General features: G+C 35.3%; 3 protein-coding genes and 1 long non-coding RNA gene across 5 annotated transcripts; 2 read left to right on the forward strand and 2 right to left on the reverse strand.

Annotated features, from left to right (window-relative positions):
• Nucleotides 1-287: 287 nt before the first annotated feature.
• On the reverse strand, nucleotides 288-4,726 carry LOC122408547 (polycomb group RING finger protein 3-like). The gene is made up of 5 exons (XM_043415364.1): nucleotides 4,499-4,726; nucleotides 3,331-3,630; nucleotides 2,971-3,116; nucleotides 2,733-2,876; nucleotides 288-2,168 (listed from the first exon to the last, which is right to left on the reverse strand). The coding sequence occupies exons 2-5, from the start codon at nucleotides 3,605-3,607 to the stop codon at nucleotides 2,043-2,045; spliced, it is 693 nt and encodes a 230-aa protein (XP_043271299.1). The 5' UTR covers nucleotides 3,608-3,630; nucleotides 4,499-4,726; the 3' UTR covers nucleotides 288-2,042.
• Nucleotides 4,727-4,775: 49 nt separating this feature from the next.
• Nucleotides 4,776-5,165, forward strand: LOC122408550 (uncharacterized). Its single transcript, XR_006260500.1, has 2 exons — nucleotides 4,776-4,955; nucleotides 5,052-5,165. It is a non-coding gene; the product is annotated as an uncharacterized lncRNA (long non-coding RNA).
• Nucleotides 5,166-5,628: 463 nt separating this feature from the next.
• Nucleotides 5,629-9,215, forward strand: heix (UbiA prenyltransferase domain-containing heix). The gene is made up of 2 exons (XM_043415363.1): nucleotides 5,629-5,918; nucleotides 7,174-9,215. Exon 2 carries the CDS (start codon nucleotides 7,191-7,193, stop codon nucleotides 8,193-8,195), a length of 1,005 nt encoding a protein of 334 aa, XP_043271298.1. The 5' UTR covers nucleotides 5,629-5,918; nucleotides 7,174-7,190; the 3' UTR covers nucleotides 8,196-9,215.
• A 476-nt stretch (nucleotides 9,216-9,691) lies between these two features.
• On the reverse strand, nucleotides 9,692-12,339 carry LOC122408549 (gametocyte-specific factor 1-like). Of its 2 annotated transcripts, none has more exons than XM_043415366.1 (5): nucleotides 12,213-12,339; nucleotides 11,560-11,911; nucleotides 11,107-11,233; nucleotides 10,675-10,852; nucleotides 9,692-10,080 (listed from the first exon to the last, which is right to left on the reverse strand). In XM_043415366.1, exons 2-5 carry the CDS (start codon nucleotides 11,662-11,664, stop codon nucleotides 9,843-9,845), a joined length of 648 nt encoding a protein of 215 aa, XP_043271301.1. In that variant the 5' UTR covers nucleotides 11,665-11,911; nucleotides 12,213-12,339; the 3' UTR covers nucleotides 9,692-9,842. The 2 variants fall into 2 exon arrangements, with proteins under 2 accessions (XP_043271301.1, XP_043271300.1); XM_043415365.1 differs by having other exon boundaries at nucleotides 12,023-12,338.
• Nucleotides 12,340-14,685: the final 2,346 nt, after the last annotated feature.

Here is a 14,685-nt window from a genome sequence, read left to right on the forward strand (position 1 = left end):
GTTTCACAAGAATAAAGCGTGCAATAAATCAACTGTACAAGCCGTTATGATTCACTGGAGAATGAATCGTCAAACCTCAACTTCTTAGAAAATCAGAATTGTTGGGAAAGAAATCAAATTCAATGGATTGCAAAAGTGTGATTTTAGAAAAATGTATGATTGCAAACAGCATCAATTGCAACCTTTGGAATTATGATTCACTCCGAACTCAAGTAATGGGAAAAACTAAACTCTGCGAGAGTAATTTTAAGGTACGAAAAATGGTTGGAAATACAATGAGCCTGTAATACTGTACAAAACATATTTATTCAATAATTTATAGTGACACGCATTAAGTGTACAACGTACAAGCGTTAACGTTTCTCGTATGCTTTCTACTGTTTTTTTCATTTTTCAAATTGATCTTGTAATTTATGTTTTTCCTTTTTTTCTTTAGTTTTCTGTCATCGTTATCAATACTCTATTATATACAATCACACTTTTTGTTATTAAACGTTAGAAAGATGAAAACTGTTTTGTTTTGTTGTTCACGAGTCTCAGTTGTCTATTTTTTCTGTCTCATATATTTACTTTTTTGTTTCTTTTTCAAACTCTTTCCATCTTAAATGCACTCGAAATGAAAAATCAACAATTTTGTTCGTTATTTTCGTTAAATTTATCGTTGAAGAAAATATTTTGAAAATATCGTCAATTTTCCTATGAGAAAAAAAAATTCGCGTTTCCTCACCTAAGAGATTTTTTTTCTAGTGAACTTTCACGATCACGATAGCAATATTTACAGCGTGTAAACATACAAAGTTTTGAAAGGCCCAGGTCCCAAAAGTCCAGACTCAGCTTTGGAAATGATCGAAAGAACGGAAATCGTTCAGGAGGTTAAGCATCCTGAAGTACCTTTTCTGTTTTTGATTTTTTATTAAATGAAAAATCTTTGAAATATCCAAAAATATATCGTTATCTGCCAAGCAGATCAAACTTCTTGGGACTTTTTTTTGTTACAGAGAAATAAACTTTGAGTTACTTTGATTTTCTTTTTGCTGAGCTTCCGTCCGGACTTGAACCACGAACTAACTTTTCTGTTTCCCTGCACCAGCCACATTTACAGGTTTACATAAATTCTTAATTACACAATTATTCCATTGTGGAAAAAATAAAACAACTCGTTACTAATGCAACATACCAAATTCCCCGAAGTATTATTCAAATGAAATAGAAACAACGCAAATTTATGATTATTATGATTCTCTTGTACAGTAATAATTGCACTGATGCAATGCTCGATTTTATCGATCGATATAATACCATTCATTGATTTTTTCTTTCTCACGATAGATAACGCGATCATGGAAACGAAGGAAAAGAAAAATTCGATTAAATTTTTACATTGAAAAAAATATCAGCCATGAAGTACAACGAAATTACACGTAAAGTACTGAAACTTTTTGATTCATCGATACTCTCAAATTCTCTGTTTTTGAATGAATATTGATGACCATCGATAGCATTTTTTCTGTTAATATCAATCGGATGATTAAATAAAACTAGATCATCGTTTTTGTTTCGCTGATCTTGTACTGGGGATTGTTTTGTAAATAAATAACTTTTGTACGCCCAGAAAGAATAACGATCGAAGTAGTAAATTCAAATAGAATGATTTCAGATCCAGGAATTCAATCGTTTGTCTCAATAAACTTTTCTTATTGAATGATTTTTTTTTAACGAAAAGTGTCAACAAAAAATGTTAATTCTGCTTGGATCATTCAACAATTAGTCGAAGATGACAGAAAAATAATAGTTCATTGGAAGTAAATTCATGAAATATTGCCGTAGAATGCAATTGACTCAGGAAGAAATTCAAGATTTTCAATCTTGGTTTAGGTGTTAACTGAAAATTATGTGCAACAAAGAAATATTTTGAAAAATCAGGAAGTGCTACGCGAATAATACAAATGTGAAAGAGAGGATGAAAACTCTCGCTCGATTTGGAGAAATTTCATTACTTCTCAACCACATGGATAAATGGAAGAAAGAACGAAACAGGGTTCTTAAATGTCTATTCGTGGTCGATATTGTAGCCTCAAGGGTGGGTCCCTGAACCTCCATCTGGTAACGTACACGAACTTCAACGTGTGGTCCTTACCTAATAGTTCGTCGTTACAGAGAATATCGATCTATAAGAAGAGAAAAAAAATTATGAATTTACAGAATTTAATTTTCAAGAATACGAGTTTTCGTTACATGATCGAATGTTTCCATGAGTTTTCGTTAGTCCTGAAAATCTGATTTCTTCGCAGCAAAGTGAAGGTTCGCGTTTTCCTGAGTTACGAATAATAAATTTCAACTCGGATCCCGATATTTTGTGTTGAAAAATAAAATTTTTCCATTTTCTTTACACTTTACTTTTTAGAGTCTTTCCTTTTTCCTTAAGTGCAGTTTTATCGTACACCATTTCCGATGTTAACGAACAATGAAAAAAATGGGGACAATTGAATGTTGTTATGCATACGAGAAACATATCACGCTCGAAAGAGAATTTACCGTTTTCGACTGTGTTTCAGAGTTTTACTTCGGATAAATCGATCTTGGAGGTTGAAGGTTGAAAAAGAACTTTAGCTTCACTAGATCCTTGAAGGAGAAACTTTCGTTCGGAGAAGTGAAGAACTTTCGGGCTTTTAGATTTTTTCCCTGAATACTTTCGACCTCGAGCGTATTAAGGTGTTCATCTCTATACTTACGTCGCGATATTTCTCCAATCCATTCAGAACCTTTTTGGCTATAAACTTCTTGAGGTGAGTTATCGTAGCTTGAGCAGAACACCTTATGTAACGTCGTTTCAAAGCTTTCAGACTCGAGTTCATACACTCCAAACAAACATTGACCTGTGGGAATGAGAGAATCAAGAAATAATTAATCACTTCTGATAAAGTAGCAGAATGACATTTTTTCAAGTTACTATCCCATAGGAATACATACTTGCTCGTCCGCTCTGTGATAATCAGATTCTGCATGAGCATCCGCAGATGTTTTTTCCTCTTCGATCTCCCCTGCATTAGGTAATACGTCTTTGGGACACGGCAAACCTCTAGCTCTGTAGAATTCTCTTTCTCTTTTTATTTCATCTGTAATAACATTAGTATTCATGAAATAATTTCAAGAGAAAAATTACAATAAGAACAATGATAAACAATGACAATCTAAAGCAAGAAATCAAATGAATCTTTTACTCAAAAATTCCACAATCTCTGACTCTGTAATGAAATCAGTATGATACTGTAGTTGGAAATTGATTGGAATTTGTTCACATAATCTTCTGCTCCAAATCATTGTACTTACTCTCCTGAAGGTCAGGAACTAATTTGTAAACAATATCCTGCATTGTTCTGTCGAAGCTGATGTATTGTAGAGGATGAGATTGATGTATGACTATTTGGCATGTTGGACAAGTATGTTTCTCCTCAAGATGTTTGACTAAACAGCTCTTACAAAACGTGTGTAGGCACTCGGTAACTGTGGTTGCGTCTATCAGATAGCCTCTACATATTTTACAAGTTATGTGGCTGTTCAATGTTTTCAGTTTTATTCTTCTCTCCATGGCATTGGTCAGCACCATTTAATCAGCTTTAATTCAATCCCCTGCAATTATGATTTCAAATTTTTCTTCAGGTGTTTGAAAAAGACAATCCAAATGATAGTCCTTTATTATTTCTTCCACTACTACCGATAGATTTCTACAAAAGGATTTTTGAAACCACGCATAGACAATACTCTGTATTTATTTCGCAATGAATTTGTACAAAATAAATATAAACATAATTGCTTGCATATTAACATTTTAATCAATCCAATTTTAAAATGCAATTTTGCATCTTGCAATTCCAGAATTGCAAAATCACTGATCGGAGTATACTTAGGATTCAGGAAATTCAAAAACATACACAATCTAAAATTTCTATACAGCAAAATCTTGTTATTGGGCCTTATGATTTTTCAGAGTTGACAGGAAGAATAGCATTTAGAATAAAAACCAGGTTTCCAGATTCATGATGTACTAAGAGCACAAAAATGTGGATTGCATATGCCAAAAAATGATTCCTCCAAAAGATCTGTAAAGATCTGAAGTGGAATTTGATTGTTATAATTTAAGATTTGAACAATAAAAAATTTGTTGCTTTTACACGTTTATTATTTTTTGAAATTCGAAATAAACACAATGTTGATTCATTCCAATGAGGAGTTCCTAATGTTTGAGGGTTGAGTGATTAAGAGAATTATAGAATCTCACGCTTTGAAAAATTTACGAGAATTGACAGTTGGAAAAGGCAGAAAAATTATGACGTTATTTTTGTCTGATCGAACCACGGTAGTTTTTGCGAAAATGACAAAAAAAATTATGTATTACTATGCGGAAGGTGGTAACGCAGATATTTTGTGAATAAACAATGAATTATAGATGGTAAATTATAGAAAATATCGGCGTAAAATGAAATCTACGAATTCTAACCTCAAAATGTAAGATAAGTTCGTGGTCACTTTTACCAGCCGTACCCTAATTCGCTACAACCACAACCAACGTTTACCCTTAATAAACATTTTTGAAATTTTTTCGCGATATCGATAGAGAATTTGAAAGTAAATTAAAGCAGATTCTCTTTAATAAAAACCCTTTGAAAACAACTTATTGTAAATGTGGCTGATGACAACAAAACGACTCGACTGTGGCGCCGCGGACGGTGATTTTTTTTACTTTGCCAAGAGACACGTACCGCAGAAATTAGAGAGAGATTCCAAGCCGAACTTGTTCTTGGGGAATTCGTAATGAAGCGCTTTTTCGTAGCGTTTAACTCGGTAAATAGTGAAAGTTAAAATCCTACGAAGCTCGACGGCTCGACCAAGCTCGACCAAGCCTGAAAATTTCTTTCCTAACTAGAGTCGATAAACTATCATCATTTGTTCATCGAGTAAGTTCCCATGAGTCAAGTTTTTCTTCATCCCCATTTCCAAGTTTCCGATATCACAGTGTATGCCGTATATGCCCAGCGCGCTGAATTTTTCAGAAAATGAATCCGAATAAGCGACGGGAAATTTACACGTAGAACTGTGACGAAATAAACAAGTGGGGAAAGGTGAAGGATGGAAATGCGACGAGTACAATCAGCCGATATTGCAGGTTATCCATTAAATTTTATTTAATCTTCAATAATTATGTTTTAGACAATGAACGAAAATTCGACAATTGTTGTTATTATAGACAAACGACCGCGTTTCGATCAGGCTCTTGAAAATGAACAATATTTTACAATTTTAAATAAATTAGTTAATGACGAATAATATATGTTCATTTTATATGAAATTTTTTTACTGAAATTCGTTATATGTGAAAATTGAACAAAATCGACCAACTTCACTCGCATAATTTTATTTTGACTTTTATAATGAACTAATTTTCTACACGCATCGATTTTTATCCGATAATCACTTACGAGAGCCTGACAAAAGATTTACTCTGATAAAGTTAAAAATTGAAAATAAGTCGACCTAATTTTCGGAAGTGGGGATAAGGGCCAGTTCAGAATAGAGCATCAAACAGGTGTCGCTATCTACAGGAAAAAAAGATGAGGCTCGATCTCCACATTAGTCCCGGTACGTGGTGCCATCCCGCTACTCAAAAAATCGTGTCAGCAGGCTTGAGGAGAAAAACACGTCATCAACATAGTTGAAACTATTTGGCTAAACAAGAACAAAATTGGAACTTGAAATATGTTGATAAACTGACAATTGAAAATATAAAAAAGTCAAGAATAGAAAATATCTTCAAAGTGTTCTGAGCATATTGTTGAAATTCAGTACAAAATGATTGCACATGAAGTTCGAAAACTGTCTTACCTAACTCTCTAACTCTGACTCGTGAAAATCACAAGAAGGTAAATATATTTGTTCGATATTTCTACTTCGTTTTTAGGGAGACCTGTAACCATTTTTTTTCATTCACTCAGAAAAAAATTTAATAGTACAGGATAAAGTTAACGAGTTAATCATGAATTATGGAAGAAAATAATTTGGCTTTATTATTGGACCGAAAATACAACGTGAAAAAAAACAGAAATTGTATCATTGGATGATAAACACAGCTGTTTATGATTCTTCTGCCGACGTATTTACATGGTTTCAACTAAATGTGATTCGAAATTAAGTAGAAAAATTTTTCTGTAAAGCCATCAATTTTTCGAACCGATTCAAACTTATGAAGAATATTTTCCTATTTTCCTTACGTATAATCCTTTCAGCTAACCTTCATGTTATCGAAAGTACAGAAATTAATGCATTATTCAACTGTATTCAACAGTAGACAAACATATTTTTTTATAATTGTTGACTTGATAATTTTCGTGTATAACGCTGAATTATGAAATTCAATTTTTCATGAATATTATTGTTAGATAACACTATAACATGCTGTTCATGATTTATTGAAAGACTCATTGTGTTTGTAAATTATTCATTAATTCTGGGAATCACTATTTTGGCTCTACACACGTGACAAATTGATTCTTTGATGATTGTCCAGAAGCTTGGATACAATTTTCAAAACATTCTACCGTAGTAGAGTTTATAACGTTAATTGAGCTTACAGTTGAACAAAAATTTCTTGGAACTTATAGTTTCTAGTTGAAACACTATCTGATTTATTGAATTCCCAACTATTTTTGGACAAACATTGCAACATATTTTCCAGCAATGGAGAATTTTTAAATGATAAATCTGTACCAAAGTCAAGAGCTACAACGAAAAGTGTAAAAGTTTCAATTTATTTTTTTGCTGAATCTGAGACGCTGAACCATCAAAACTTGAATTTTATTTCGACAAGCGTACCTTCGGGTTGAGATTCATGACGACTAATGTCTAATTTCCACATGGTTCTTCTAAGGAATCCATGTAAAATTTTTAACATAGAATATTAAAAAATTTGAAAAATTTAGCAAGTAATCAAAGTTATTTTCCAAATATGTCCTCTAGGATTCCAATATTCATATTTAAATGGTACCTCAATAGAAATAGTTGCTAGATTGTGTTTACTCTTGAATAAAAATAGAATTGTATTACCTCAGGAAGTAAAATTGGATTAACCGAGCAAAAATTTTCCACAGTTGTAATGAATTTTTGGAAATGACATTCCAGGGTTAAAAGAAAGGACAATGGTATCAAATGGAATTCCAAGTCCAAGGGGAGAGATGGAATCAAAGACGTCTTCGTTGTTGGATGGTACGAATGGAGCATCGTCGGTATCGCCAGGTGTAAAGTCACCATTGATGAAGATATCGTCATATATTTTGGCGACGAGGCCCTGGTCACTGAATGCGTCGTTGATACCGGGTTTATTGGGTAGCGTCTTGGCCTACAGACTGAGTGGTTATGAGAATTTTAATCCGATAACATTCGTATTAGCATCGCTAACGATAATGTTTGTTCACGGTGCGGGAAACGTAGTGAATACATACTTTGATTACATTAAAGGTGTGGACAGTAGAAAAAGCGACGACAGAATATTGGTAGATCATTTATTGTCGAAAGACGAGTTAGTTTCGCTCGGAGCTTTGCTTTACGCTCTTGGTTGTCTCGGTTTTATATTATTAACAGCAATATCACCGGCGAAAATGGAGCATTTGGCGCTCGTTTATTTCGGTGGTTTGTCAGGATCGTTTCTCTACACAGGTGGAATCGGACTGAAGTACATAGCTCTGGGAGACGTGATGGTTCTCGTTATATTTGGCCCAGTATCGGAAATATTTGCTTTTTTAGCACAAACCGGTTTCATACATTGGGGCACGATATATTACGCGATTCCATTGGCCCTCAACACCGAGGCAATATTACACAGCAACAATACACGTGATATGGAAAGCGATAGAAAAGCCGGAATCGTTACGTTGGCCATTGTAATTGGTCATACAGCTTCACACGTTTTGTACGCATTTTTGCTATTTACACCATACATTAGTCTCGTTGTAATGGCCCTCAGGTATTCTGGATGGTTCCTTCTACCACTTGTGACCCTACCGACTGCGTTCAAAATTGAAAAACAATTCCGAGATCCACACATGATACAAAGCGTGCCTAAACAGACGGCGAGACTAAACGTGCATCTCGGTATTTTGTACGTAATCTCTTGTCTTCTGGCTGATCCACTACCCTATTTATAATTATTTATATTTTCAATGAAATTAATGAAGGAGAAAAAATTAAACAAACACTTTTTTTCCGTTTGGAAAAATTAAAGTGTATATGTATACATATCCTGATATGGATGTATATATGAATATGTACGAACAAATTTCTACAAGTCGAATATATGGCAGCTCGAGAATCCCTGATATTGCATAAAAGCTGCGTTGGTTTTTTCGGCACGTCATAGGAACTTTCTTCTCTTTTTTGTACGGAATCGCTCTCCCGGGAGAAAGAGAGAGAGAAAGAGAGAGAGAGAGAGAGAGAGAGACAGGGAGAAAGTGGAAGAGTAATGAAATGGTTTTCAATTTTGAAAACTTAACAAGAAGACCGATGAGCAACTTGCAAGACGAGAAAAAAGCTCAGTGAGCCTTTTACATCCTGAATTGTACGCCGATAAGCTGTTTCTTACGATTTTAACATGTTCGCAGTACATGAGTATCCTAAAAACAATTTTGTATCCATCGATCTTATGTTTTTTTGTATCATTAACAAACTTATTTATTGTTTCATACCGTATCATGACTTTGGAACAATGTGCCCCGAGAACGTATGAATGTGTTAGTGATACGCTTTTTATGCAATTGAAAATATCAAGACTTTTGTGAAACAATGAAAAAATACAATCGACAACCCAGGAACATCGTCATCTTTACATAGACGTCGCTGACATCGTGAAAATGTACTTATTTATGCTATAAGGTCATGTTTGGTTTTATATTAAAAGTAACATGGATCTGATAGTGATGTCATGTATAGATTGCCTATATGCTACGGAATAATATAATCGCCAGGTTTTCCACCGTTGAATATGTGTAAATGTTTGAAAGAAAAACAAATAATGATATGAACAATGATTTTGCCAAGCAAAATAACATTATTGATACTGTTCATTCCCCGGATGTATAATTATAGGGAAGACCAGATAAAACGTATGACAGTCGAACTGGGGGACATTTGACCAATTGTCAATAAAATCATAAAGAATTATTCGTAAACTGTTCTTTTTCATTTATCATAAATCTCGAAATGATTCATGCCAAATATTTATCGTACTTTCCTATTCAAAATAGTCTTTAAATTCTTTTTTATTTATAACGTTTCGGTGCAGTTGATTTTTTCAAATTTCTTAAGATTTATATTCGATTAGAAACCCATGGAAACTGGTTTATTAGCTGTTTCCGGTTCGTTTTATCATTTTCAAACTTACCAACTGATGGTTCGTAGAGAATATTTTTGAATAGAGAAAATGAAGTAAAATTATGGAAGGAAGAAATAAGGAAATGTATGGAACACGAAATTTAACTATATGTTAACTTCACTCCCGAAAAATAAGCAATTCGAAGTTATTTGCTTCGAAATTTCTTACCGCTTACAAGATTATTCAGATCAAGAGATGATAGACAAAGAATATTTACCTTATTATTTAATGGATAATTATTATCATAGCTTCGATGAGTATCAAAATTTGCGATTCAGTGTCGACGAAATCAGGGAATCAAACTTTATTTAGTCTACGTCCAATAACTGTATCAAGTAATTAATACTCGGTTGTTTTATCTCATTAGTTAGTTTCAGTTGAATCTTATACAGTTTATTATTTGCACGGAGAGGTTGAGGAGTCTTTAGTCATTCTTGTTGACCTGAGCTGATCCGCGTCCACGGCCGATCTTCGTAATCATTTCATTGTGTGGCTGACTCCAGGGTTTTCCACGCCCAACACCCATGAAACTCTTTACGGATTCCATATCTTCTACTTCTGATTGTTCGGACTGCTCCATCATCAGAGCTTGTGCCAATCCACTCGGTGCGCGATTTCTCGAGTGCAACGATAGTGGTCGACTCGGCACAATGTATCTCAAACTATAATATAAATTAAGTTAAGAGTTCAAATGTGCATCTAGGCGCTGAGTCGCTTGACCGCAGAAGAAATTGAAGAAAAGTCTCTGAAGAGAAGGCATAACTGTTGCATTTTCTTAGATTTTGAGAAAACTGCATGACAACCTTTCATAGATCGATCAGCTTATAGAGTTACTCAAATTCATCATTTTTCTCACATCCACCGCAGTAGAATCTGATGGAAATTTTGTTATATTCCATGAAATAACATCAAATTATTGTTTTTACCTCATAATTTTCTCAAGCAGGATAAAGGAAGCTTTTCCAAGAAATATAGAGTTGTATAATTGTAATGTTGATAAATATATGACTTGTAAAACATATGAGCCAGTGAGAAAATATTGAGAAAGTTTGCATGATAAATTCTTGCCTAAATAAGAATTTTGTTTTTTCTCAAATCTTTCACTTTTTCAGTTGCTTTTTTGTTTTTCTATTGAATAGACGAAAAATTGGAATATGTAATGAATGGAAATAATTTGGTTCGGTAATGACAGCATGAAAGGATTCCTCGAAGCCGAGTGAATCTGTAGAAAAAGAAAAAAAGCCAAACATTTGTACCGGTTATCCAAGTTTCTTCTGCTCTCGCTATTCATTGGAGTGACGGATGGACAATCAGGAGGATATATTACAGGATACAAAGAATTTTCATTGTCGTCTTCCCAAGTCTCTTGGCTGCCAACGACACTGAAACACTCTGAAGCGACACTTGACATGTCTGCTCCTCTTTTAGAGCATGCTGTAAATAATAAAATTAAAAATAAATCTTTCGCTATTCTCTGCAAACATGTGGTTAATTTTCATTTTATTTCTTATAAACAAAATCAATGTCGAAGGTGTGACTTATAAAATTACATCTTTCAATGAGATTTACATGAAAAAGTTCATCCTGCTCGGAAAGTGTTGTAAATGACAAATTTTTTAAATACAAAAAATGAAAATTGAATTATACTATTCGGAAGAATGAAATGAAAAATGAACCATAAAACTTACTTTCATAAATACCGGGATTGACGTGTTGATGATCGCGACAGTTATTTATATGTTCCTCGACTTCGTTTCGGAATAATCGGTGAGTTGCATTGTATGGACAGCTCACTTTATAATCAGGCGGATAATTCTTGAAATATTAAAAAAAAAACAAATTAAAATCGCATACATTGAGGTCAAATTTTTTGCTAGTCGTGCCGAATAATATGAAGATATGATTTCGATTTCGAATACTTCGGCGATGAATTATTTAACTTTTTTGTCTTTGTTATACTTTATAAAATGTGTATTGAATACTTATGAAAAACGTCGAAAAAATATTTCGTAATTTCAGAGATTAAAGGATTGCAAAAGTAGAAGGATCTTATAGTGAGATTCTTAGAAATATCAAGTTTTCACGAGGGTTTGGCAGACGTATCGTAAAAAAGGCATCAATATAAACATGAAAATACGTACTTTGGAACATTTCACTAAGTGTATCTGTATTCGTGATGGTGCTATGCGGTGATTTCGATCATACGGACAGATGATCGGCCTTTCCAGTATATTCGGATCGGTCATTTTTATTCCGATATTCGAAGAATAAAGTTTTCGGATCTTACATAAACTCTGCAGCGACGTTTTACGTGTCCTAAATACGACTGGACTGATTTTGACTAACGAAGAATGAATTGATGGGGAGGACGGTGATGCCGTCCGCGAATAAAGGAGACAGGAGACCTTTTCGTGTTTGTCGCGTGTATGTGTAAACCGGCGCCGAGCCGAGAGTAAAAATGTAAACAAAACACCACACAAAGAACAGCGACAGCTAAATCAGATAAGAATAAACGGATGAGAATTTTGTATAGTTAATGAAATTATTGATAATCTTTTATGACTTTTCTGAAAGAACAAAATTTTTTGAGAGAAAGAAATTTACCAGTGTCAAAACGCTCATTTCATTAAATTGCCGCATGATGGCCGAAAGTGTATCTATATGCACATTTCTGCAAATGTTACTGAAGTACGGTAAGTCATGCTTTTTTGTTTATATATAATGATTTCGGAACAATGTTTCAATTAAGATACGTATAACTGCTACTGACATTTTCAATTTTAGTTTGCCTTACCGGGTAGAAAATTTTTCCTTTATACTATATACTTGATCAGAATAGAGACGCTGCCGTGTGTTTATCTTTCGGGTTTTTTTCCATTAAAAGCCGGCCATACACGCTACGGTTTACCGGAGAGGTCTACCTGTACAGACGTGCCTGCGCAGGTTGACCGGAATGTGTATGCTGGCGATATTGGCGATAGACCTGTGCAGGTCTTTTGACCTGTGCAGGCGACCGGAGCAAAATCGAAAATCAATTTTTTCGGGTCTGATCATGCGGTGGACCGAGCGTGTGTGGATGTTTTTCGGTGCCCCGTACACGCTACGATGTCAGGTTGACCTGTATAGGCACAAACTGCACAGACAATCAGGCAAACCTGTCAGGTATACCGTAGCGTGTATGGCCGACTTTATAGTACAAAGGATCGGCAGAGGCTGACTATAGTGGTTAGGAATAATCGTCAATATTATTATTTAATTACCATTTCTTAAAATTGAAACAAGAGCACTGAAATTATGAACTTGATATAAATTTGATTGTTTTTCGTCGAAAGAAAAATGTGACGGAAATGAATGCTCTGAACTCAATTTTTTTACTGTCTTTAAGGAGGGTGGCTACGTTCGTCAAATTGATAAGAAATTGATCAAATTTGGTGATAATGTTCTTCAACATCAAGTGCGAAGACACGATTTTTTTCAAAATTTTCTTCTGCTTAGTTATCGAGTAATTACGCGTTAAAGCAGATTTCTTATGCCCGGAATGTATACCTATATACATGGAAACGCTATGCTTATACAAGTGAACTTTAGTGATCAATTACGGGATAACTGTACAGAAGAAAAATCTTAAAAAATTTGTATTGTCAAATTTAACTCTAAAGAATATGTTCACCAAATTTTATTAAATTCTTATCATTTTGAAATTTTTAATGTATTTTACATGGTTTAGCATGGCAACATTGTATCGTCCCTAGCCACCCTCCTTAAAGGTCCACGTAGCGCTCATACGATGAGTCTGTGGGAGAAAAATCTAGAAACATCACATAAAATTTAACAGCGTCATGAAATTAGCGAAATAAGGCTGTTTAAAGTAGTCGTCGATATTGTCGAGGGGAGTGTGCGGACAGTCGGACAGCCCCGGACGATGGCTAAAACTCGGTCAAGGTCGTTTTTCACGTTTTCAAAAATATAACGGTTATCTCATACGTAAATTCTGGAGAATTTCACTCTATTGTTGAAAAAAAATCACATAAAAACTCGAAAAATGTTCTTCAAATGTGGAGGAGCTTCCTTCCAGACTGTCTGAAGCTTTGATCAAGATTCTACGAGAAAATCAAGCTTTTCCATGACGGTAATCGATCGGTAAATAATGTACGAAAACTGATCAAGCCTGTTTCGAAATTTTTCAGCAATCTGGCTCTAACTCCATAAGATTTATCGCGATAGCCCCAGCAGCAGTTCGACTCAAATATTTATAACTTCGCAAGCGTCGACGAAAATTCCAAAGGAACGTCAATTTCGAGAGTCTTCGCATCCATTTCGATGGTAAGTCCCCTAAAAAATGACTTCCCACTCCCCAACGTAATGACACTAATAAAACATACGCTTTGATCCCGAGGATCGTCGTATCCTCGAACAGCGGGATAACGAAGAGGGGCAGAAGAGCCGAGGGGCAAACTGCGTCGAGTCGAGGAGGTCTGGGAGTTTCATGAATGAAAAGCTTTTCGTATATCAACAGGCGAGTCTCGCACTGCGCAGCTCGAGAAGATGCATCGATCCGGGCTGACTCCGGGCACGCTTCCTACCCCCGCTGCTTCCGTCCTGCCTCGCCGCAAGGCATCGAAAATTCTTCTTCTCCCTTTACACACGTAAAGCCTAGAAACGTTCGTCGGTGTGGGTCATTGAGAGAAACCTCGTGCGTGTATGCCCCGATTGGCCAGCCTCGTTTCACGCCGCCAAATGACACCTTTCGTGCTCTCTTCCACAGGTGAAAAATCTGCTGGAACGGTGCGCGGATGGAAATCGGCTGATTGAATCGTCAATATTTCAGATCAAATTATTCTATCTCGCGGAAGAAAACGAGAGCGAGGAAAGGAAAAATAATTTGCTCGTCTTCGAAGTGAAGAGAAGACACGCGGACTCCGAATTGTTCGTCTTCGACGAAAGAGGCAAAACACTAGGAAGTATTGCGACCGAAATTACGAACGGGATCGTCGACTCTCGCAGAATTTTAACCGAAAACGTTTCCACCATTTTCGACGAGGACAAAAGTAAATATTGAAGATGACGAAACGAAATGAATCTCGACGAACATTTGTCATTTTTAATTCACCTAGTTTTTATTTCCCGAAGCATCGGCGCAGCTTGAAAAACTACAAAGCGCGAATTCAGCAGGGAATCATTCGAGGGCTTTTAGATCATTTCGTTGGACGACGAGAGAACTGTTGATACAATTATTCACGCGGTATTGTGGCCAACAGAGCGAGGGG

Source organism: Venturia canescens, chromosome 3, assembly GCF_019457755.1.
Source record: "Venturia canescens isolate UGA chromosome 3, ASM1945775v1, whole genome shotgun sequence".
NCBI classification, from domain to species: domain Eukaryota; kingdom Metazoa; phylum Arthropoda; class Insecta; order Hymenoptera; family Ichneumonidae; genus Venturia; species Venturia canescens.